Genomic DNA, 27135 nt, shown 5'->3' with positions numbered 1-27135 from the left:
ACCAATTTTCAGCATTTGGTGAAGATTAAACATTAAAATAAATCACAGTGATATCAATTACATTGTTCAGTTACTAAACAGTTCCCTGCAAAAACTATGTTTTTTCATTCTGCTGTTCTGACATAGCGTTTTCCTTTGCCCCAAATAATCAGGCAAGTGTTATTGCTTAACCCTGTGATTGTACCTCAGGGACATTGATCATTTTTAATGCTTTACAATTCCTGCATTTTGTTACTAAGTGTAAATGACCTGTAGATGTCATGTGCAGTCATATGACCTGCTTGCCATCAGCATTACATACTCCTGCACAGACTGTCCCGAAGCCTCCTTCACCCAGCAGCTCTCCCGGAGTGTACAGTGACCCAAACACCGCTGTTAAACAGACAGACAATCATTCATATCAAGCTGAAATAAGAAAATCCACAGTACATTTTTTACCAAGTTATACATTCACTAGCAACACATTACAGCAACATTTTTGGAAATGGTGGATTCTAACATACCCCATGGTGTAATGATGCTCTCCAGAAGAGGACACTGAGGAGCAGGTGCCTCAGTATTTGCTGGGTTCTGTACATAAAAAGTATTGTACATAATTAATTCACATGTCATTAATATGATTTATTATCATACTGGATATGCCTAATGTTTGACTACATGTAATGCAAGCACATCTTCAGAAATGAATTAAATATAAACAGCCTTCACTTCACAAACAGAAATGTTCCAGTACAAAGGCTTGGATTAGTAATGACTTAGGAGTCTATTAGGAATTATTCATTATTATGTTAACAGAAACAATTCAACTGACACATAATTCTACACATAACTTCTGTGCAAAATCTCAGAAGTGAAGGAAGTTGTGACATTAATACAGTGCACACACACACACACACACCTGTTAGAAATGAACAGCTAATATATTTTAAATTGTTGTACATAGTATTTTATCTGTACTACTTTTTACTGACACATACCTCTGTGACTACTGTAACTTCACGAATAAAAAAGTGATACAAGCTGATTAAATGGTTCATATCATGAGATATGAGTTCATAGAGTTCACTGCATGTGAGAGTTAAATGTAAATTACTGTAAACTAACTCAAACATTCTGAGTGGCTACAAGCGTCGTCTTTAAAAGAAATTCCCAAGAGGAGGATTATCCAGCGAGAATTACTTCATATTTGGATTTACAAGCATGGACAGTGACAAGGCCAAACAAAAACAAAAACAAAAAGGTCGAGAAACATTTCACTGAAAAATGTCTGAAATATAAAATTACCAGAATGACAGCCGACTTCTGAGGGTCAAGGCTGGTGCTCCGGAGCTGGATATTTATCTCAGTGACCTGAATAAAGCACAAAGATTAAAATTTGCTGTTTCAACCAAAAGCACCTAAAGAATACACTAAAAATAACAGAAATATAAAATTACCAGGGCATCAGCTGACATCTGAGGGTCGTGTTCAGAGCAAAGGAGCTGGACGCTTGGATCAGTGACCTTAATACACACACACACACACACACACCAGTTAAAAATGAAAAACTAATATATTTGATATTGTAGTATATAATATATTAATCCTAGTCCTTTTTTCCTGACACATACCTCGGTGGTCTCGGCTTCCTCCATATCATCAACAACAGATCCTGGAAAACATTTGACACATTTAACCACATCAGTATGTCACGGAGATGACAAATTTCATCAGTGGAAGCTGACATTCATGTAGGAAAGAAAATATTTCAAGAAGACACTCTCTCATCCCCTTCATGTCTTTAATCAGAGTGTTATATTAGTGATCAGTAAGGAGAAACGAGTCTTATTGAAGAGGAAGGGAAATAAAAAGGCGAGTTGGTGAGGGACTGACTCTTTACAGCTGCTACAATGATGCGCTAACAGGAACTCACTCATTACCACAACATTCACTCTAACTATTAACACATCAGAAGAAACAATGCCGAGACCAAGAAGAGAAATAAAACACTTCAACGATAATAATAATAATAATAATAATAATAATAATAATAATAGTAATAATAATAATAATAATAATCCCGGTGCTAACAGTAACTCCGCTTCATGTCAGGCTTCGTGACTCCGCCCTGTACTTGATTATTTTTCTAAAACTTCAAGACTATTTCTAAAAGTCTAAAAGTCATGATGTGGTTCCTCGAAATGTTTTAATCCACAAAATAATCACTTTTATACTTTAAAATGCTATTGATATGAGCCATGTAGCATCGCCGGCTAATGTTAGCGCCTTAGCTTTCGGCTAGCTCTGTTAGCTAAACTACACAGGAGATTTGATCCTGTTTGTCCTCTGTACCGATGAAAGTCATTCATTTTCCACACACACTCTCTTTGTAAGTTCTAAAGCGATTAGAAACACACAGACTAAGTAAAAAGTGAGCTTTTCTCACCGTGAGCAGCTTGAAGTTCAGCAGCTTGAAGATCGCTGCTCCTCTTCAGCCAGCGATACGCGCAGTATCCCGAGGAGGTGAGCGCGAGCATCCCGGCGGCGCAGGCCAGGCCCCGGCCTGTCCATCTACCTAGGAAGGGAAGATACTTACCTAAATCCATCATTTCTCTCCAAGAAAATCTGCTGTTTATCCTTGAAATATCTCCAGGTAATCCGCAGTGTCGCTGTCTCCGTCGTTTTCTTTTGAAATCTCTTTTAAAAGCCTTCTAGATGACGCAAGCACGCGCTCTGGACATTTAAATGAAAACCACAAAAAGGGGCGGGACTTTCAAAAAACATCAACATGGCGTGTTATATTCTTAATATTTTATTTAAGCATTAATTAAGGTTATAATGCATGATGATTATGTTTCAATTAAATCTGATAATAAATGGTTAATAAATACACTTTCCTGTTATAACAGCTTGTCATATTCACTTATATCAGGAGGCAGTAGAGGGCGCCGCTGTGATTTGTATACAGACACGTCAATTCCTCCGCCATGTTGGAAGGGTCGACGTTCTGTTGGGAACCAGCGGAGGTTTTATATGCAGTATATGGTCGACCCTCATGAAATCATGTTGTAACTCCCGCTGTTTTTAGTTTTTCTCTTAACAGCTTGGTTTTAATTACAACAGGATTTATCTCCTTAATTATTTTAGCTGTGAGATTTCTCAGAGGCCTGAGCCCAACCACTAAAAAACAACACCTAAACGCAATCGTTTGAAGGGGTGTCCCAAAACTTTTGGCAATATTGTGTATTTCAAACAACAAGAGTGAGCTCAGCTTCCCAAAAAGATAGCTGCACGTTTAATGTAACTTAATTCCACACAGAAGAGCTGGTAAACAATAGTCAAATCCCATTGTACAATCATATTTCATATACGACTGCACCTTTCATTTTCATTTTTGGCCTAGGATGATTTTCTGTCGTTTTTGTATTCTTGTGTGGCAACCGTTCAATCCAGCAAATGAGTAATAGCCAGAAATGAACTTGATCTTGTATTATAGGTTAAAAAATATGGATATTTTAAATGTCCAACCCACAGGAGAGAATATACATCTATAGTATACATTTATCTCAAATTTGAACATATTTCATATTGTCTTCAATAATGAGCAAAAGTTTTAAAGTCAAATACAATATATAAATAATAATAAACCTACAAATCATGTTAATTATGTTTATAAAACATCTTAAGAATCAGTGGGATAAGGTAGACTGGGGAATTTAGAGCATTACTAATTACTAATTACTAATCACAGTACCCTGTTCATACACTTAACAAAAACCTTTTAGGGTTTACTTGAAAAAATCCTCATAGCGATGTGCACTAGCACTTTTTAAGTAAATATTTCTGCTGGAATAACAAGTACAACTCACTTAGGAGTATGAAGTAAAATGTACTTACCACTAAACATAACCTTCATGAAGATATCAAGTATTGTAGATATGTAGATCTCTATAAATGGAGAAAAGATAGAAATTGTCACAGAGTTTAATTATCTTGGTTTAAAGTTTGAATTAGTTTCAAAAAGCTTACACTGAAAAAAAAAAAAATAATCCTAATTTTACAGAAAATAACTCTAATTTTTTTACAATAGTTTCCCGTTATTTAAAATTATGTTCAAAAACCAGTAAAATGACCAATATTATCTTTAAATTAACAAATTGACTACAATTTTACGGATTATACCATTAATGAAAAAATACAGTAATTCTCTTTTTTTTTTTTTACAAAAAATACTGTATTATTTTAACTGTATTTTTTCTGTTATCTTAAATTACATAGCAATTTACGTAAAATTACAATAATAAATTGTAATTAAACAGGTAGCTTATTATATTAAATGTTTATGCCCATAATAACATTTTAACATTTCCCGCCTTCATTTTACAGTAAAACTCATTTGTATGTGTATGTGTTGTATGTCTATTTCTACATTCAAACTCTGTAATTTTAAAAAGAAATTTAGTTAACTTTTGTCATTACACCAACGCATGTTTTTTTTAAAGACTGCAGTGATCTCCAGACTGACACTTCCTGGCATGTTGTTGATCAGGCCACACCTATTTAGTGATGTCACAGTAACTAAATGCATATACACACTAATGAATCTGACAAAAGTAAAATAGGTATAGGTAATGGCTGAGAAAACAGTGCATTGTAATAGTCCAGCATGTAGTCAAGCAAGAATAAGAAACTGATTAACTGAGATTAGAGCAAATTCTTTATTTCCTTATTAGAATACAGTACAACACAAATGATAGAAACAAATGTTTTTTTTTTTTTCAAAACTTTAATAGAAAAGGGTAAATTGCAAAATAAAAAGTTTTTATATCAAAACCATGATAGAAAGCAAACAAAACAAAACATCAAAACAAAAACAGCTCTCATTGTCCATAACATGTACAATACATGCCACACAGGGACTTGAGAAGGCTTGAGGGATACTCTCTTCAGAAATCTTTCAAACAACAGGTATCTATAAGGAGTACAAGAAAGAAGACAATGATTCTTCAAATGTATTTTGAAAATGAATTTTTGAAATGTGATTTCTTGCCTCCACATAAACTGGAGTTATTTTCAAGAATTTTTCACCATTTTATCAATTCCAATACATGATTTAATAGTGGTTATGCCTGAAAGTGTTCCACTCACAGTAAGATGATTCTATACTTAACCAGTCTTGAGTTTTCTCCATGTTCTCCAATTTCTCTAATTTCTTTTTAGTCACTCCATGTAGATGAACATTAATTGTAACTGGCCCAACAGTAACAATATGTAGTGGACAACTGAAATAATTGCCTTCAACTGGTCTTTATATAAACTTCCACACACATCAGTAATTCAATTTTCACAGTTCAATCAGAATTCTATTTCAGGCTCTAAAATGCGAAGCAAAACTCCAGTTCCACTGAGTTTGAGGCAACCACTTGAATGGCAGTCATTCAAACCCCTCTACATTTGCAGAAAAATGAATACAGTGAGGGAAAAAATTATTTGACCCCCTGCTGATTTTGTACGTTTGCCCACTGACAAAGAAATGATCAGTCTGTAATTTTAATGGTAGGTTTATCTGAACAGTGAGAGACAGAATAAAAACAAAAAATCCAGAAAAACACATTTCAGAAAAGTTATACATTGATTTACATTTTATTGAGTGAAATAAGTATTTGACCCCTTTGCAAAGCATGACTTAGTACTTGGTGGCAATCACAGACGTCAGACATTTCTTGTAGTTGGCCACCAGGTTTACACACATCTCACATCTCAAGGAATTTGGGCCCACTCCTCTTTGCAGATCCTCTCCAAGTCATTAAGGTTTTGTGGCTGACCCTTCAGCTCCCTCCACAGATTTTCTATGGGATTAAGGTCTGGAGACTGGCTAGGCCACTACAGGACCTTAATGTGCTTCTTTTTGAGCCACTCCTTTGTTGCCTGGGCCGTGTGTTTTGGGTCATTGTCAGGCTGGAATATCAATCCACGACCCATTTTCATTGCCCTGGCTGAGGGAAGGAGGTTCTCATCCAAGATTTAACGGTACATGGCCCCGTCCATCGTCCCTTTGATGCGGTGCAGTTGTCCTGTCACCTGGGGATGGTGTACTTGGGGTCATAGGCAGCATTCCTCCTCCTCCAAACACGGCGAGTTGAGTTCATGCCAAAGAGCTAGATTTTGGTCTCATTTGACCACAACACTTTCACCCAGTTCTCCTCTGAATCATTCAGATGTTTACTGGCAAACCTCAGATGAGCCTGTACATGTGCTTTCTTCAGCAGGGGGACCTTGCGGGCGCTACTGGATTTCAGTCTTTCACAGCGTAGTGTGTTACCAATTGTTTTCTTGGTGACTATGGTCCCAGCTGCCTTGAGATCATTGATAAAATCCTCCAGCATAATTCTGGGCTGATTCCTCGCCGTTCTCATGATCATTGAAACTCCATGAGGTGAGATCTTGCATGGAGCCCCAGACCGAGGAAGATTGACAGTCCTTTTGTGTTTCTTCCATTTGGGAATAATCGCACCACCAACTGTTGTCACCTTCTCACCAAGCTGCTTGGCGATGGTCTTCTAGCTCATTCCAGCCTTGTGTAGGTCTACAATCTTGTCCCTGACATCTATGGACAGCTCTTTGGTCTAGACCATGATGGAGAGTTTGGAATCAGATTGATTGCTTCCTTCTGTGGACAGGTGTCTTTCATACAGTAAACAAGCTGAGATTAAGAGCACTCCCTGAGAGTGCTCCTACTGTAATCTCAGCTCATTACCTGTATAAAAGACACCTGGGAGCCAGAAATCTTTCTGATTGATAGGGGATCAAATACGTATTTCACTTATTAAAATGCAAATCAATGTAGAACTTTTCTGAAATGTGTTTTTCTGGATTTTTTTGTTGTTATTCTGTCTCTCACTGTTCAGATAAACCTACCATTAAAATTACAGACTGATCATTTCTTTGTCAGTGGGCAAACGTACAACATCAGCAGGGGATCAAATAATTTTTTTCCTTCACTGTATGTCTATGGACTATGTATTATTTTTAAAAAATTTCTTAACCAGTTTTTCCAATTTGACTTCACCTAAACTAATCCCAGGAGGGGATTTTAACTGTGTGCTCCACCCCACTATGGATCAGTCTTCAAAAACACTACATCACTTCTCAAAGTCTGGACTCTGGTGAATAAAAGTGTGGATGTCCTACTTTGATAAACGGATGTCAGACTTGTAAATCATCTGTTTAGTTTTTTTTAATGTCTTTTTAAAGATGTTCCAAAATGAAAGCGAAGGCAAGATATTAAAAGTTTTCCTGCGTGACATTGTTGTCATGACATCTAGTGTGTGTATGACGTTTGACGTAATCGGGTGACACTTCACCACAGTGAGCGATTGGATGGGTGAGGATGTCAGTTTCCAGGAAAAGAAAAGTTGAAGAAGAAAATAGAGTTTTCAAAGGTAATTGGACAGAGAGGTATTCACATGAGATAATTGCAACCCATTCCAGTCCTTTTCCAGGCGCCTGTCTGATCCAAGCCATCCAGTAGCTACTGAAGTCAAATCCAGAGGCTGTGCAGGTCAGTTTATGAGACTGATCAGGTTTGATGATCACTGGATCAGACTCGATCAGTGTCTGACTGCAGGAATCTGAAATAAAATAATACAAAAAAATAGGTATTAAGTTATATAAAAAAATAATAAAAGAAGATATTTTTGATAAAAGTATGCAACAAATAATAAAATGTAAATAATGAAACTAACATTGAATGAAGATTGCTAGAGTAAAGTAACTGAATACTCTGCCTAGTCCCATCTCAAAGCAAGGAAAAAAAAGCTTCTGCTGTAAATGAACACAAACTGCTGGTATGATGTTGGGCTGAATGTTTCAGCATAAATGGTTCAAATGCAGGATTTTGTTTGCATGACACGCCCACTAGAGATTGTGAAAAAAGTTTCACACCAAAATAGCCATACAGAGAAAAAGCTTACTGTCATGTCATTAACTTCTATTTTTGTAGTATTTGCTAGCATGCCCTAACACTCCTGCTACATGAACCTTCCTGATCCTACTTATTTTTCATTGCCAGATATTTAAATCCTCTATAAAACCACAAAAAGTGAGTATAATTGTAGAATTTAAATTAAATTAAATTAAATGAGTTAAATGAAACTGGAGAATGATTAGAGTTTTTTTAGAGAAAGGAAAAAGTGAATATGATAAAATATATATATATATATATACAGTGCCAGTGTCAATGTATCTGATCCACTCCAGTCCTTGTCCTGGTTTCTGACGGATCCAGTTCATGTAGTAGCTGCTCATTGAGAATCCAGAGACAGTACAGGACAGAGTGACTGACTCTCCAGGTCTCTTCACCACAGAAGCAGAGGAGGTCAGGGACTGTCCATAAGGATCTGGAAGAGAAGAGTAGAACTAGGTAATGTTATTTTATAATGATATAATGCTATTAGTCACAACAGAAAAAAAAAACATAAACTTACATGAAATGAGTACCAGTAAAATACACTGTCCTAAATCATCCTTCTCTGAGTTCTGCTTCACCCAGATTTAAAGTGTATGGGAGTGTTATCTATCACAGAGCTCACTGGAAACTAGAGCAGTCAAGAACATGCTGTTTATACACGACTCTATTTGAATAGGGAGTGTCCATGACCACTATGGAGGTGTTCAATCCACAACCACATGCTGCTCACTGTATAGATGTGTGGATGATTATAAGGTTCTGTGTAGAAAAGCAACAACTAAATGTTTCACTCTCGCTATTTATTAGAATCGGAGAAGCCGTAATTATCCACTTTACTTTAGATCATTTTTAATAATACTTTCTCTAAATGAAAGAAAAAACTAAAGTATGCAGAGAAATTCACATTTCGTATAAAGGTTTAATCAGGCATTTATTTGTATAAAATTAGACAATAGATCAACACAGGGTACTAAGACACTTTATGTAATGATTGTGTGGTTGAGTTTGTACAGACTGCCCTCTAGAGGCACAAAATTCCTCTTTTCAAATGATCAATAACTAGAATGAGTTATTCATGAGAAAAAGTTTATAATCTTCTGGCTGTCAATAAAAAGCATCCGACATGGAGCAACAAAAAAAACATAAAGTAGGAATTCAGAAGTGGAGCATTTTTATCAGTTTAAAAAAGACAGAAAGCACTCAGATACAGTATCAGTGGTAAAAATAGTAAATCTATTGGTTTAACTAATCAATCAATTTGGAAATTAATATTAGTTAATGTATATTAAGGGAATATTTAGAACAATCCAGTAAAAATCAGCAAGTGGTAACAGGTAAGTCAAAGAGAATCAAAATATTTTGGTTCTTTGACCTCCATGAATCCACAGCTTCTGAAAATGTGGGTTTGTCATGTGACTATAGCAAGTATGTGTTTTTGTACTGATGTCTAAGGGGAAGTATCACTGTGTGTCACGGGCGCAGTAATAAACTGCAGTGTCTTCTGTCCTCATGCTGTTCATCTGCAGATACACCTGCATCTTACTGTTGTCTCTGGAGATGGTGAAGCGGCCCTGAACTGCACTGGAGTAATATTTGCTACCACCACCATTTGAGATGTATGCAACCCATTCCAGTCCTTTTCCAGGCGCCTGTCTGACCCAAACCATGTCGTAGCTACCAAAGTTAAATCCAGAGGCTGTGCAGGTCAGTTTATGAGACTGATCAGGTTTGATGATCACTGGATCAGACTCGATCAGTGTCTGACTGCAGGAATCTGCAAGAACACACAAAGATAGGTGTTAAAATTAAAAAAAAAAAAAAGTATAAAAAAATCCATAAAACGTTTCACTATATTTAAAATAATAATACTAACATTGAATGAAGATTGCTAGAGTAAAGTAACTCAAAACACTGCCTAGTCCCATCTTAAAGAATTAAAATGATTCCTGCTGCTGTAAATGAACACAAACTGCTGGTATGTTGTTGGGCTGAATGTTTCAGCATAAATGGTTCAAATACAGGATTTCATTTGCATGACACGCCCACTAGAGATATAAAAACATTCACAGAGGAACAGCTGAGATGAGAAAAAGCTTCCTGTAAGACTCTGGGTGTGTTTCATGCTGTCAGGTTCATCACTGCTCTTTACTCATTAGATCTCATGACTTTTTAATCCATCACTGTGTATCACTGTAACACCCAGAAGAACATTCTGGTCTGTTCAGAAACTGTCATTTTTCATCTGTGTGTCTTATTCAGGTCACAAATCATTAATTCATTCAGTCAGGAGCTCATGCAAACAACCTGTCTGTTGTTAAATTTTTGTGAATGATAGAATAATTTAAAGCATCTGCTTCTCTTTTTTCTCTTTCCTTTTTGAAGAAACGACAAGGGGCAAAGTCCTTCATCCAGAAGACTTTGAGTGAATTTCTTAGCATTTCTCTAACATGTCTTAGCCTTCAATGTCTCACATAAACACAAATCTAACCTGTAAACATTTCACTGAAACAATTAATCATTTGAGGGATAAAGGAAGATAGAATGAATTTTTATTCTGTTTGTATAAAATGCTGTCTCAGGAAATATGTAACACAAATAATCCTAAACTATGAAAAATAAATGAATATTTGTCTGATAATGAGTGATAGTGAATGATTCTCATACAGAATACAAGTTGTGGATTCACTTTTTTCACTTTATTTGTTAAACTCTGCTGCCTCCTTCAGTTGTTTCAATTATTGCACCTCACACTGTGAGAACAGACTGTGTGTTAAACACAACACACTGCTGGAAACATGCTGTATTATTCCTGAATCCACTCAGTAAACACTGATTCAACTGTTGGTTAAAAATCCTGTAAAATTAAAGGTTTAATAATGGTTTAGAATGAACAGTCTTTCAATAATGTTTTCTTTTTTATTTAAAAAATAAAAAAGTGAAAGTGTGACTGAGATGATTTATTAGTTGCATTGAGAGGATGTGTGTAACATGTCTCATAAGGTTTTTGTAAGAGGAATCCACTATTCTGTCTCACTGTGTTATACAGTTTCTTTATACAGTTATACTTTTTACATTTTTATATATTTTTACATATTTATACTTTATTTTATTTTTATTTTATTGTAAAATATTTTTTTTTTATATTTTATATTTTTATATCTTATATTTTATCTCTTCAATTGGCATTTTGCTTCCTTATCTCCTTTTACTTTTTTCAAAGGCAAACAGTTGTGTAATCATTTCACTGCGTATCACTGTGTATCGTTCTGTATGTGACAAATAAAAATTTTAATTTGAAGTGCTTTGATTTAGATGTAAGTGTTTAGGCGTTAGGAAGACATGAAGCATTTCCTGAAAATGTAAAAAGATATACATTCACAAATTATTATTTATTTAATATGTAGTTTATCAAACTGTGTGGATGAAGCAGCCTGGTTTAATGAGACACTGATATAATGGAGCTGTAATGTCTTAGCTTCATAACAATGGAGAGTGGAGGTCTTGAGCAAGTAGAGAGAGAAAGAAAGGGAAAGAAAAGAGATGTGTTTAAAGTATGACCAGGACATTTATTACTTTATTCAAATTTTGGGGGTTGCTTAATCTTATAAATTAGTTACAAGTAATCTATCATCAAACAAAATGGAGAGCAAAAGCAGTTCTACAAATGAATGGGCAAAAGTGCAGAGTTTAATCTTAGTTTTATATTCTAATGACCACTGAATAGCCAACAATAGATTTCCTAAAATGTCCTGATCACTCTAAGCTGGCTGAGATAGAGAGGTGTGTGTGTGTGTGTTAGAGGAGTGTTGCTCAGACTCCCTTCATGGCCTTCAGCATCTCCTGGACATGCTCCTTCGCCGGCTAATGTTAGCGCCTTAGCTTTCGACTAGCTCTGTTAGCTAAACTACACAGGAGATTTGATCCTGTTTGTCCTCTGTACCGGTTAAAGTCATTCATTTTCCACACACACTCTCTTTGTAAGTTCTAAAGCGATTAGAAAGACACCTAAAGACAATCATTTGGGTGTCCCAAAACTTTTGGCAATATTGTGTATTTCAAACAACAAGAGTGAGCTCAGCTTCCCAAAAAGATAGCTGCACGTTTAATGTAACTTAATTCCACATAGAAGAGCTGGTAAACAATAGTCAAATCCCATTGTACAATCATATTGCATATGCGACTGCACCTTTCATTTTCATTTTTGGCCTAGGATGATTTTTCTGTCGTTTTTGTATTCATGTGTGGCAACCGTTCAATCCAGCAAATGAGTAATAGCCAGAAATGAACTTGATCTTGTATTATAGGTTAAAAAATATGGATATTTTAAATGTCCAACCCACAGGAGAGAATATACATCTATAGTATACATTTATCTCAAATTTGAACATATTTCATATTGTCTTCAATAATGAGCAAAAGTGTTAAAGTCGAATACAATATATAAATAATAATAAACCTACAAATCATGTTAAGTATGTTTATAAAACATCTTAAGAATCAGTGGGATAAGGTAGACTGGGGAATTTAGAGCATTACTAATTACTAATTACTAATCACAGTACCCTGTTCATACACTTAACAAAAACCTTTTAGGGTTTACTTGAAAAAATCCTCATAGCGATGTGCACTAGCACTTTTTAAGTAAATATTTCTGCTGGAATAACAAGTACAACTCACTTAGGAGTATCAAGTAAAATGTACTTACCACTAAACATAACCTTCATGAAGATATCAAGTATTGTAGATATGTAGATCTCTATAAATGGAGAAAATTGTCAGAGTTTAATTATCTTGGTTTAACGTTGGATTCAAAGCTTAGTTTCAAAAAGCATGTAAAGAAAATGGTGAGGACTATAAAATATAACTTGATAAATTTCAGACAAATTAGACAATGTCTTCCCACTGACGTAGCTACGACTCTCATGCATGCTACAATTTTTTCTCATTTGTCATATTGTGCGACATGTTGGGGTCAAGCAGGAGAAACAGTTATTAAACCTTTAAGATCTCTTTATAAACAGACTTTAAAAACTTTGGACAAAAAGCCTAACCAGTATCACCACTGTAGGGTTTTGGAGAAATATAATTTTTTGAGTTTCGATAATTTTAGGCTTTTTACAAATTTGTGTATGGTATATAAAATTCTAAATGGTTTGGCCCCTCCCATACTTCGTGTTTTTGTACACATCCGCTCTGCAGATTTTTTAAGATCTACTAGATCTTTTCGGATGAAAATTAGCCTTTTGGCTAAATTCGGTGCATTAAATGGACACATTTATGTTTATAATTGTACATGGTCCCTTTTCAAATAAACCTCAATAAAAATAAATTAATAAATAAAATATTTAATTATATTTAATATAAATCATAATATATGATTCATAATATATCATAAATTATATTTAATTAAACTAATTAAGTAGTCAAATTTTTACAGACAGAAACATCACTTTCATCCACATATGAAGGAAATCTTAAATGTCTGTAGAATTTCCTGTTGTGAATTAAATAAGTAGATTTTATTATATTGTTTTCTGTTGGATATTTTTAAGTATTAATTTTCTTTTGATAAATGTCCAAATAAATATAATTATTCTTTTTTCTCTGAAATTAAACACACACACACACACACACACACACAATACAATTAAACTGTTTATTTTGTAAACATTAAACAGTAATAATTCATTAGTTTCTACATAGCTACCATCATCTGGTACAGTATTTAAGGTGTGTTCAATACCAGCTGATCATTATAAACTACAAAAATCTTGGGTGGGGCAAATGTACAGAGATCCAGAGGGACTGTGATTCTTATAAGAGAAAACACACCATTCTGTGTAAGTAATGTTCAAAAGATAGGGGGGGTGGGGCTGGGTGGGGGGTAGATTTGTAATAGCAACAGGTTCATTATATAATGTTCCCCTGATATTAGACAATATTTATGTCCCTAATAGGGACTATGTATTATTTAAAAAAAATTTCTTAACTAGTTTTTCTAATTTGACTTCACCTAAACTAATCCCAGGAGGGGATTTTAACTGTGTGCTCCACCCCACTATGGATCGGTCTTCAAAAACACCCTACATCACTTCTCAAAGTCTGGACTCTGGTGAATAAAAGTGTGGATTTCCTACTTTGATAAACGCATGTCAGACTTGTAAATCATCTGTTTAGTTTTTTAATGTCTTTTTAAAGATGTTCCAAAATGAAAGCGAAGGCAAGATATTAAAAGTTTTGTTTTTGACATTGTTGTCATGACATCTAGTGTGTGTATGACGTTTGACGTAATCGGGTGACACTTCACCACAGTGAGTGATTGGATGGGTGAGGATGTCAGTTTCCAGGAAAAGAAAAGTTGATGAAGAAAATAGAGTTTTCAAAGGTAATTGGACAGAGAGGTATGCATTCATTTTGCCCAAATCCAACACAAAACCGTTCTGTTTGATTTGTAATGAGACAGTTGGAGTTGTGAAGAGTGGAAATGTCACACGCCACTACGAAACAAAACACAGACATTATGAATTTTTATGCATATAATCATTTTCAATTGTCAATAAAATGTAGGAGAAAATGTTATTATATGCATTTGGAAGTTAGAAGTTCTACTTACAGTAGAACAGTTCTAGTATTAACAAAATCTACTTTCACCAGACTTAAACCATTTACATTTACAGCATTTACAAGGTGTTTGTGTTCACTTTATGAATATTTCTGCAACACAAAAGATCTCGTATTTATTTGTTTGTTTGTTTATTTATTTATTTATTTTTTCTTTCTCTTACCAGGTAAATGCTGCTTATAATCACTTACTCCTCCATAACAATGTCAGGTGGCTGAGTAAGGGAAGAGTCTTGGAGAGGTTTGGGTCATCAGGAAAGTTTTGGACATGGATTTGTCAAAGCCAGCCTTTACTTGGATTTTCTGAGGAATGATGATAGCATAGAGCTTGTGGCCTTTTTAGTGGACATAACATCTCAGCTAAATGAACTGAATCAGAGGCTCCAGGGCAAAGGCAACATGTGTGATCTGATGGCAGCAGGACTCTCCTCTGAAAGGCGGCTGGAGATCTTTAAGAGTGACATCACATGGCCACATATCCACTTTCCAACTCTTCTCCAGCAGACTAATGGCAATCACCATCATCACCATCTTTCCTTTTTGGAGAAGCTAGCTGAAAATTTCAGGGAGCGCTTTGAGGGCTTCAGTGTAGGCAGACTAGTGCTGCTCTGCATTCCATCTCCATTCCTGGACAAGAATGTTGAGGAGTTGTCAAAAGAAACGAGAGCATCTTCCCATGGGCAAGCATGGCATCTCTGCAGACTGAACTCTGGGTCGACCTATCAGTGCGAGTCTGTATTCTCAGTAATGAATGTTGTGAAGAATTCATACCGCAGCAGCTTGACTAATATTTAGGCCAGTGTCCCCGTCTAGTAACCACTCCTTTTGTGCCATGGTTTAGGCAGCTGATGGAAGACAGACAGAGCCTTTTCTCACATTAGACTGCTCTCTATTATGTTATTTTTAGCCTGCCTCTTGTTGTGTTTTGTTCATAACAAATGTGAACACTTTAAATTATTTGTTTTGCCATTTGTTATTAATGTATTTTGAACGCAAAAGGCACTTTTTTCAATAATAGTGTTGATTTGTTATGCATGTTATGCATGCTTTTTAAAACCAAGTTTTATGGTAACCAATTGTTCCAGAACTTGGACATTGATGAAAATTCAGATTTGGACCTTTGAATGTTAAAGGAAAGAACAAAGCTACAGACAGAGAGTGATCTAATAACATCTGAACAGACAGAAAGACTTTTGCTCCAATCTCGCTCTAAATTATAGAAACTTTCGGACAAATGTGGGAAAATTCTTGCTCAACAAATAAGACAGTACTTAACTACAAATACTATAACATCTATTCGTAGGGATGATGGCAGGATCACCAAAGATGAGTTGGAAATCATTTCGGTCTTTGAACAATTCTATACAGCCCTGTATTCGTCTGAAATTGATTATAACTGTTCTGAACTTGATTCTTTTTTTAATTCCATTAAAATGCCCCAAATTCCCTCTGAGGATAATGCAGAATTGGAGAGAATTCTTAACCCTTTCATGCACAACATTGATATAAACAGTGGCGGGCCGTGCATTTCAGACCTAGGCCTTCACTGGTGTCCTAACTGAATTAATCCACCTTCATAGCATCACTATAGATACTAATCAACTATTAAATAACAAAGTAAAAAAGAAATTAGTCTACAGTATTTCACACCTCACAAGGAATAGTCAATTTTATTAGGGTTACTTTTCTCAAAAAAGTCATTCTTGATGCCGTATGCAGCAAACTGCAATCTCCGGAGGACGCAGCATCTGAAATGAGACACAGTGAATATAGAAACACTGTATAACAGTGCGCTGTGTCACAGGCTCTTGTAGAGAACATGAATAAAATTACATTACATATAGCAAAAAAAACACATTAACACAATTCAGTCTCACAAGTTTCCTTTCACTGCAGCAAAAAAAAAACAAAACCACAGTCCACCCCGGGGATCTGGAATGAAGGCAAACTGAAAACCCAGAAAAAAAGAAAACCCAAAAGCATAAATGGTTCCTGAAAAAGCTTACCAACTATTTTGAAGAATCAAAAGGATTTTCTTAAAATGTCCGCCTTGAAAATGTATTTGTAAGGATGTCCGTGACCAAATCGATTTCTTCTCCTCTGTCAGCCATTGTGAGATAAAATATATATATTTTATTTAGTTTATGTGGTTCGCCGCCTCTGACAACTCCAATTATCCAATCACAAGACATGAAATTGCTGACGTAATCGTATGCCTGCTAGATGACCCCGTGACGCCAACTCGAAATCTGATTGGTTAATGGAGCAGTTTCATTGCCACTCATTTTAATCTACGGGCGCCTGCACTATTGATTCTGAAGGCCTTAGAGCTGGGCAACACATGATGTCAGCCACTGGCTGAAATATGATTGGATAAATACTCTTATCATAAATATACACTACTGGAAGCAGCGCAACCAAGAGAAAAGCTATGAAATGTAGAGAATAGACTATTGGGAATAATTTAATACACATTCATGGAAAAATATATTAAATATATTAACATGCAAGTCAGTGAATCAGATCACTGCTGTTTGCTGGCCCTGATGGTCCGCCACTGGTACTGAGTGACCCTCAGCTCCATGATAAAGATCTTTGATATAGTCATGTGACACAAACTTCAGGTGAGCAAGAGGCTGATTTTTTATATAATAGGGTGAATTTGCATAAACATCCTTCAGCTGTTAGATTTCATAGTTTCAGGAGTCCTTCTTGAAAACAAGTGTGCTGCTGCCCCCTACAGATGATTTTTATATTTAGGAGTTTGTAGTAATGATGCTGCAGAAAACATGTACATTTCATGTGATCTCTTGTCAGGTTCTGTGCTGCTGAACAGACTCTGTGTTTCTAAATTCAGGAAATTAACCACTGACCTGTAGTGTTCCTGCAGCTGGTATCACAAATAGGAGGAATAAAATCATGAATAGTACAGTATATAGTCACAACTAGTCATCAGAATCATTGTCCTAGAGCATTGTCCATGTAAATGTGATAGATTACAATGGGGATTATTATTATTAATATTAATAACTACTAAAAAAAAACAAGATTGGAATAGAGAGAAAGATCTGAGTGCTGAGTGTGAATGGATGTTGTTCTGCATAATAAATGTCTCTGGGGTGCAGCTTCCTGCTGAGGGAATATTTACAGCTCATGAGGACGTGCTTGTGTAAGTTTTTTTACAGCTCTGGAGTCTGTTGTGTCAGTGTGAGTCTCGTGCACAGTAATAAACTGCCGTGTCTTCAGCTTTCAGACTCTTCACTTCTAGGTACAGCATGTTTTTACTGGTGTCTTTAGTGATGGAGAACTGGCCCTGCAGTGACTGAGCGAATCCAGTGCTAGTGCCACTGTCAATGTATCCGATCCACTCCAGTCCTTGTCCTGGTTTCTGACGGATCCAGTTCATGTAGTAGCTCATTGAGAATCCAGAGACAGTACAGGACAGAGTGACCGACTCTCCAGGTCTCTTCACCACAGAAGCAGAGGAAGTCAGGGACTGTCCATAAGAATCTGGAAGAGAGTAGAACTAGGTAATGTTATTTTATAATGATATAATGCTATTAGCCCACAGTGACCGTGGCTGATATTTCTCTATATGTAGCTGTAAGGGGAAGATTTTGCATATTCATTTACATATTGTTATGATGGTGTTCTACAGCTTTTAATAATCACAGTGAAAAATGTTCTTTGGTGCTTACGTTACTTTATATTTATTTAAAACTGGATAAGTAAAGTTAAACTCATGATGTAAATGACTTTTAAACTCTAAACTGTTTACATAGTTCTCACTCTGTCATATTGTGAAATATTTCTGTGTTTAAACAGCATGTAGGGAAAATATTTATACTGACTGGATCTCATTACACAGACTCCTGAAGGATGCAGGAAAGCTACACTGTTGTGTGTGTTGCTTATATTTTTATTGCATGAATTCTGAATTGAAGTATGGAACTTTGCATCAGTGTAAATGTCCCGACAATGTTCACAACAATCCAGTAATCCAGTAAACTGACTCATTTAGATTAAACATTTAGATTGTTTGACCTCCATGAAAATGAAAATGTGGGTTTGTCATGTGACTATAGCAAGTATGTGTTTTTGTAGTGATGTCTAAGGGGAAGTATCACTGTGTGTCGGGCGCAGTAATAAACTGCAGTGTCTTCTGTCCTCATGCTGTTCATCTGCAGATACACCTGCTTCTTACTGTCGTCTCTGGAGATGGTGAAGCGGCCCTGAACTGCACTGGAGTAATATATGCTACTACTGTAGATGCTTGCAACCCATTCCAGTCCTTTTCCAGGCGCCTGTCTGATCCAAGCCAGGTAATAGCCACTAATGTCTAATCCAGAGGCTGTGCAGGTCAGTTTATGAGACTGATCAGGTTTGATGATCACTGGATCAGACTCGATCAGTGTCTGACTGCAAGAATCTGCAAGAACATACAAACATTTGTGTTCATGTTAAAAAAGCAAATATGAAAAATCCTTAAAATGATTCTCTATATGAAATAAATAATAATACTAACAATGAATAAACATTGCTAGAGTAAAGTAACTCAGAACACTGCCTAGTCCCATCTCAAAGAATTAAAATGATTCCTGCTGCTGTAAATGAACACAAACTGCTGGTATGTTGTTGGGCTGAATGTTTCAGCATAAATGGTTCAAATGCAGGATTTCATTTGCATGACACGCCCACTAGAGATATAAAAACATTCACAGAGGAACAGCCGAGACGAAGCTTACTGTATGTTTCACATTTTCAGGTCATTAACTGTTATTCTTGTGGTATTTTCTAGTGTGCCCTAACACTCCTGCTGCTTGTATTGAATTATTATTGCACTATGCTAAGCATAAATACACAAACTTTCCTGATCCTGCTCATTTATCATTTATTTTCTAAATATTTTATAAAACCCCAAAAAGTGAGTATAACTGTAGAATTTATAAAATAAACTGAATATTGTTGTTAAATATAGATCACTTTTGCAGAGTCCCAAAAAAGCAATTATCTGTTATTTGAGTTAAATGAAGCTGGAGAATGATTAGAGTGTTTAAAGAGAGAGATGCTGAATGTGTTAAAATATACTGAGAAGGGCTTCTTTACAAAGACTGACATCTAGAGGCATAAAAACAAACAAGTAGAGAATTATAATTTAATAATAATTTATACTGTATCCTGGAATGAGGGTTTCGTTGAAAAAAAAAATGTAAATCTGATTTTACAGACATTGTATAATTTTAACAGAAATACAACACACCTGCTTAGCTAACAATAACTAAAAATGCTCTATGAAAAGAATTTATAACTAATTACAAACTTTGACAACAAATTATGATGAACATAAGATCATTGGCATTTTGGCTTCTCGATAAATGCAAACGAAATGCTACCAGATATCTAAATGTTATATTTTGATGTTAAATAAATTCCTGATTCTAATTATTGTATAATACACATGATGTTTAAGGTAAAAAAAAAACAGTCTACCTATTACATTAGGAAATATCACAGCTATATCCAGCAGCCCCTTCAACCTGTACACCAAAACAGGAAAAGAGCCATTTTGCGTGCGCTAACATTATATAAACTCTGTCCCTGACTACACCTCAATAAAGCCTGATGACCAAAGAGCAGATCCCACCAGTACAGCCTCAAGAGCAAACATGCTGCTTGTTTATTTCCTGGTGCTGTGCATATCTGCATCTTGTAAGTTCACACATTTGTTTAAAGCATCTATCGTTGTACTTTGTGTAATTGTTCTTGAGATTTTTTAGAGAAATTTGATTAATATGTACTTTTTACATTTTTTATTGCAGTTGTTTTTGGCACAATCAATTTTGCTCAGCCAGATCATGTGAATGTCCAGCATGGACAGGCTTTGACCATTGTCATGGATTCGACATGCCACTGGGAAAAATATACAGTGGATTGGAGTCATTTGTAGCAGTGGAAGCACAGGGTACACAGAGTCACTGAAAGACAGGTTCAGCATCGCACAGGACACCTCCAGTAACACGGTGACTCTCCATGGTCAGAATCTGCAGATGGAAGACACAGCTGTGTATTATTGTGTGCGCTACCATAACACAATGATACAGAAAACTGCAGGGCCTGTACAAAAACCTCCTCAGATCAGCCTGGTGCCTTTTATTATTGTCACAATGTTTACCTTCTGACCTCAACATTTATCTTCTTATTAAATGTCTTAGTCAGATCAATATACTGTAATTGCATAAGATAGAGTGTTTTTTTACATATACTTTTTATTAGTCTCCATATAATAAAAAAATTCAGGAAATATTGCTTGTTTCAGATGATCTTCTTAACACAGAGGCGAGTCATAGAGATCAGTATAAGTCTCATTGATAATGACATTGAGCTCTCTTTCTTAGTTTTGTGAACAACTACTTGCATAGGTCTCACACTTCAAAACAGTATGAAAGGAGAACTTCAATACTGACAGAAGCTCATTACAGACTTAAAGAATTTAATATCAATGTCAATTTCAAACCCATGTGTATTATGGTGCTGTGGTATTGTGTATATTCAGACATGAATTAAATAATCTTACAAAAGTATTGTATCACAGTCCAGACAATGTTCACAGCAGTCCAGTAAAAGTCAGCATGTAAGTCAAAGACACTGTAAACATTTGGCTTGTTGACTTCCATGAATCCACTGCTTTTGAAAATGTGGGTTTGTCATGTGACTAAAGCAAGTATGTGTTTTTGTCCTGATGTCTAAGGGCAAGTATCACTGTGGTACATGGTTACAAAAATAAACTGCAGTGTTTTCTGTCCTCTTGCTGTTTATCCTGAGATACACCTGCTTCTTACTGTTGTCTCTGGAGATGGTGAAGCATCCCAAAACTGGAATCCCTTTTGCAATCAATTCCAGTCCTTTTCCAGGTGCCTGTCTGATCCAAGACATCTAAGAGGCACCAAAGTCAAATCCAGAGGCTGTGGATTTGAGCCTTTAAACCTCAAAATGTTGGGTGGATGTGTGTGAGTAAAGAGAGAGCAACCATCACAGGCCTTAAAGCTATATTTAATTCATAAGAGATTCATCTGATGGAGGACATGTTGATCGTATGTGGAAAGTGGAAATAGTATTTATTATTTATATATTATTATTTTTATTAAATACTAAATTTATCTTTGAGGATTATTATCATAATGGAAGAATTGTACATCTCAAAAGTCATGTCAAAATGCTTTTACACATGATCACACTAATTCTAATTTGTTTAGGTGATTACTGTTAGCCAAAGACACTACAGTATATAGAGTTCAGGATAGTGATATAATTATATTAGTGTTTATGATGTGCAGCAATATTAGAGATAATATTGGTTTTAAATCAACATTACTGACAACATTACTAACTCTTTGATCTCATTTGTGGGATTATTGTTTTTATATTAAGACTTCTATAGATCAGTGTTGTGTCTTGTGGACATTCTGTTATAATGAACACTGGATGAGGAGTTTTTGTACAGGGATGTTGTTTATTTGTCTCACTGTGGATCACGAGCGCAGTAATACACAGCTGTGTCTTCAGTCTGCATGTTCTGTCCTGTTAATGTCACTGTGCTGCTGGACGTGTCTCTGGAAACCTGAAACCTGCTTTTCAGTTTCTCACTGTAGCCAGTGCCACCGCTAGAACATATACGTCCGATCCACTCCAGAGTTTTTCCTGCAGGTTGTCGTATCCAGCCTGTACAGTAGCTGCTATCAGTTAATGAATATCCAGACACTTTACAGGTCAGAGTCAGTGACTGACCAGGAGTTAATACTCTGGATCCGGTCTGGATCAGCTCAACACAGTGAACACCTGTTAAAGAAAACTTATTTTAATGATGTAAAAGTGAAAAGCTTTAAGGAATCAAAACTGTATTACATGTCAAATGTAAAAACACTTACAGTGTACGGCTGCCAGCAGCAGCAGCAGTAGGGATGTAGAGATCATGGTGTGTGTTGAAGCAGAAGAAGTAAAAGCTGTTGGTCTTTGTTGCTTAAATATATAACAGGGAAGGACATTTGCATAGAGACACTCCTTATCTTAGGCTAAAAAGATTTTGAATTCTTTTATAGGAGAAAAGCTTTTCTTAAACATTTCTAATCTTTCTTATTTTAAATACCTAAAAGTATGGAAACCACATAATATAGTATAAATAAGATAACAGAAAGAAGGGATAAAAAAAGTTTGGTGTGTGCTGTTACAAGAAAATGATCAGTGACAGTGCCGTGATGTCAGAGCTCACACCTTGAAGTTATTATTTTTTTTCACAATACAACCTAAATCAGCGTTTTTACTTTAATTATAATATCCCAGTTGTATTAAGTGCTGAACAATATGTTGTACATTTATTTTGTTCATAATTATATTCTATTATATTGTGAAATGTCTGTAAAACATTTAATTTCCCATTATCACTTATGTTATAGCAGCTATATACAGTTGCTTCTTCACTAGACTCTCTCTTTTCTCTTTCTTGAAGTTAATAAGACAATTTGTTATTGAGAATCCACAAATAGCAAAGCTCTCCACTTTGTTGTGCTTGAAAACTTGACTGATGTTTTTTTTTATTTGATTACTGATTTGCAGTGGCGGGCCGTGCATCTCACACCTAGGCCTTCACTGGTGTCCTTCCTGAATTAATCCACCTCTATACCATCATTATGACGCCACCATGGACATCGCTAGCCCATTTTAGGGGAGCTTTAGCCCCCCTAACATTTCTACTCAGCCCTCCTAAAATTCAGCGATTCTCCATAAACTGTACACAAATTCTTGATTGCCTCAGTCCCCTTTAAACTTCATATGAAACGGCGAAAGACTTCGGCTCTTCCCCGTCTTTCAGCTCGTTCCATTTGCAGACCGCGGCGTCGCAGAGCGAGGATCAGAGGACAAGTGTGTGTGTGTATGTGTGTGTGAGTGTGTGTGTGTATGTGTGTGTGATCAGGCTTATTCAGTACTCAAATGTGATACACATCTATGCAATACAGTGGAATGCTGTATACTGGAATACTATTATACCCTACAGCCCCCCTTAAATGAAAATTCTAGAATCGCTCCTGGATGCCACAGCAATAGATACTAATGAACTGTTAAATAGCAAAGTAAAAAAGAAATTAGTCTACAGTATTTCACACCTCACAAGGAATAGTCAATTTTATTACGGTTACTTTTCTCAAAAAAGACATTCTTGATGCCTTAAGCAGCAAACTGCAATCTCCGGAGGACGCAGCATCCGAAATGAGACACAGTGAATATAGAAACAATGTATATGGGCGGGTCGCTGCCTCTGACTACTCCAATTATCCAATCAAAGGACGGGAAATTGCTGACGTAAACGTATGCCTGCTAGATGGCCCCAGTGACGCCAACTCAAAATCTGATTGGTTAACGTAACAATTTCATTGCCACTTATTTTAAGCTCCAGGCGCCTGCACTATTAATTCTGAAGGCCTTAAGGCAGATTTTCATTCTGGGAACACATGATGTCAGCCACTGGCTGAAATATGATTGGATAAATATTCTTATCATAAATATACACTACTGGAAGCAGCGCAACCAAGAGAAAAGCTCTGAAATGTAGAGAATAGACTATTGGGAATAATTTAATACACATTCATGGAAAAATATATTAAATATATTAAAATGCAAGTCAGTGATTCAGATCACTGCTGTTTAGGCCAGCAGAGAAGGACTTGCTGACCCTGACGGCCCACCACTGCTGATTTGTTTTCAGTAGTGTTGGATATGTTCAGTAATCAGTGACTGAAACTATTTATTTATCGTATTTTTTTCCATTTGTTGGTCCTCTGTGAGAATTTGACTATAAGAGATTCAGTGTTTGATGATATTTATTAAATTGAAGTGTGTGATGCTTCAGGAGAGACATAAGAGTGCTGCTTACTGTTTGATAGTTTGAATAGAGTTTTTCAATGTTAATATTGAAATTGTTTAAATTAAAGACACAATGAAAATTTTCTAAGGAAACTTGCAATGGAGAAGTAATTGCATCACTGCCTTGAAACCCACAAATGTGTGTGTGAGAGATATCTGAGATAGCCCCAGATCAAGCCACATATCAAACCCCATAGTTTCATTATTGAGCTATTTGTAGAAATTCAGTTCTCTTCAGGTTTTAGTGGAAGACAAAAGTACAAAATGCATTTGATGTTAATGAAAGACTACTAAATGTTTGCATTCTGTCATAATTACTAAAAGTAATAAGAAATAAATGAATAATCTAAACATTTTTTATCTAATTTTTAAATGATCATTTTTATTATCCTTCCATGAAAAAGCATTTATGCAACATTTATTATCTATATGAAATAAATGAGGAAATCATAAACCCTTATTTAAACAATGCTGCTCTGGAGATTCATTATTTAAATAGAAGAGATGGTTTGGTCTCTGAAACCTATTGGCCAGATGAAATGAATCAGCAGCAATGCTAGTGTTTTTGTACAGTGTTTCCTCACATTTCTGCTACAGTGCTCTTCGGGCACAGTAATACACAGCTGTGTCTTCTGCTGTCACCCCAGAGAGTTTCAGATACACCATGCTGTTGGAATTATCTCTGGTGATTTCTGTTCTCCCTTCAAAAGATGTACTATATCCAGTTTTACTGCCATCAGTATAGATGTACCCCATCCACACCAGTGGTTTGTTTGCCTGCTGTCTGATCCAGTGCATTTGGTAGCTGCTAAAAGTGAATCCAGATCCTCTGCAGGAGAGACTCAGCGTGTCGCCAGGTTTCTTCTGCATGGTTGTTTGTAATGACTCAAGACTTTGACATTTCACACCTAGTAGAGTAAGGAAAATATTAGATTAATCAATATTTAATACAGATACCTGCAAATAAACAACTTAATCAAAGGTTAATTAAGAAACTCACCAATGAGGCTGATTAGTAGCAGGAATAAAGAGAGTGGGATCTTCATTCATGGTGAGTGTTGATGAGACTCAATTGCTCCACTTGGCTCAGCTTCACATAAATACTGCAGTGACACTCAGCAATCTGGATTTGCATCATGATGCCAGAAACCATTGACGTTGATAAGCATTCTCTGTCAGAAGCTCATTGGAGCAGTTCCAGGGTCAGTGAGGTGGTAACTTTGGTACAGTGACTTGACTGAAAACTTCTGTGAGGTCAGTCTTGAAAGTGAAGTGTTGAAATCTTCACTTTGTTCTGGGTTTTAGGGCCTTCTACATGATTGGCTTGAGAAGAAAGAGACAGATAAGGTTTAAGCAGGCTGGGTTCTAAGACACAACCTCACCTTTTTTTCCAAGGAATAATGGGTTAGCCAGCCATGGGGAAGCTAAGACAATATTAATGGGGTTATTTGGTGAACTGGTGACCATGAATGACTGAGTTTCCATGTTTAATATATTCATGTGCATCTGAAGGAGATGGTGCATTGAGTTCCCTCCCCTCCTCTCAGTGGGGTGTCATGTTGCCTTGTTCCAGCCATTAATAACCTGCATTTGTCTTTAGTTACTTATTAAGAACCCCTAATCTGTTATACAGCCCTTGAAAAAAATAAGATACCACTGCCTTGAACCCTACTGAAAACCTCTGGAATGTCATCAAGAGGAAGATGGATGGTCATAAACCATCAAGCAAAGCTGAGCTGTTTGCTTTTTTGCAAAAAAAGAGTGGTATAAAGTTCCCCAACAGCAATGTGAGAAACTGGTGGAGAGCATGGAGCCAAAACGCATGCAAATCAGGGATATTCCACCAAATTCTGATTTCTTAATGTTATTTAGCCAAAGCATTAACACTTTTTTTTTTTACAAATTATTTGCATTTTGTTTTATTTGAGTTATTAAAGCTCTGCAAATACTGCATGAGTTATTTTGATATGTTGCCATTTCCTTTAAATATACACTCTAAATAACAATAGTTATATTTTGAATTTAGGAGAAATATTGTCAGCAGTTCACAAAAAATGAAACAAACCTGTTCATCTTACCAATACATGACCCTGTAAGAAAAAAACATAAGAAACTGATTATTTTGTAGTGGTGTCTTTTTTCCAGAGCTGTAGGTCACTTTCAAAAGACTAAGCTGGAACAGGTAATAAGAATTAGTTCTAGGCAATTAAATAAAATAAATTAAAATGATGCAATTAAATAAAATAAACAAATGATATAAATATATGAATTTGTTTTTCATATTTCTTTTGTAAATCATTTTATGGTAGTTTCACTGTAAGAAACCACAGGCAGCAGGGCAGCTAAAAGAACAGGTGCATCCTGTTTGTATAACAATCATTAAACTGTAATGCAAATAATATTCATAAATGTATTTAAGTTTGTCAACCTTCTGGAATTATAAGGGCATCTGCATGAACTGTAAAATGTCTGATCTTCAATTAAAAAGCAAACAAATAACTACACTTGTTAAAGTCAGTACACTCTGTAAACAGCCAGCATAATCTCTCCACTGTGCAAATGGACAATGGGTTTTAAACACTACTGATGTCCTTGTAGTGGCCAGTCACCTGCAGCTTAATTCAATGTAATTAATGACTCTAGGACTCTTT

The 27135-nt window shown here is 35.9% G+C and overlaps 2 gene segments (V, D, J or C); both read right to left on the bottom strand.

The window, feature by feature from the left end:
* Window positions 1-22088: 22088 nt before the first annotated feature.
* LOC131343171 (Ig heavy chain V region 914-like) lies at window positions 22089-22540 on the bottom strand. The segment is given in 2 exon segments: window positions 22089-22405; window positions 22495-22540. Coding segments are annotated over 2 exon segments (363 nt in total).
* Window positions 22541-24637: 2097 nt separating this feature from the next.
* On the bottom strand, window positions 24638-25950 carry LOC131342777 (immunoglobulin heavy variable 3-74-like). The segment is given in 2 exon segments: window positions 24638-25392; window positions 25485-25950. Coding segments are annotated over 2 exon segments (363 nt in total).
* Window positions 25951-27135: the final 1185 nt, after the last annotated feature.

The sequence above is a fragment of the Hemibagrus wyckioides genome, linkage group LG02 (assembly GCF_019097595.1).
Source record: "Hemibagrus wyckioides isolate EC202008001 linkage group LG02, SWU_Hwy_1.0, whole genome shotgun sequence".
Taxonomy (NCBI): domain Eukaryota; kingdom Metazoa; phylum Chordata; class Actinopteri; order Siluriformes; family Bagridae; genus Hemibagrus; species Hemibagrus wyckioides.
The sequence above is the reverse complement of the archived record's forward strand: the minus strand, read 5'-3'. Positions and strand labels throughout refer to the sequence as shown.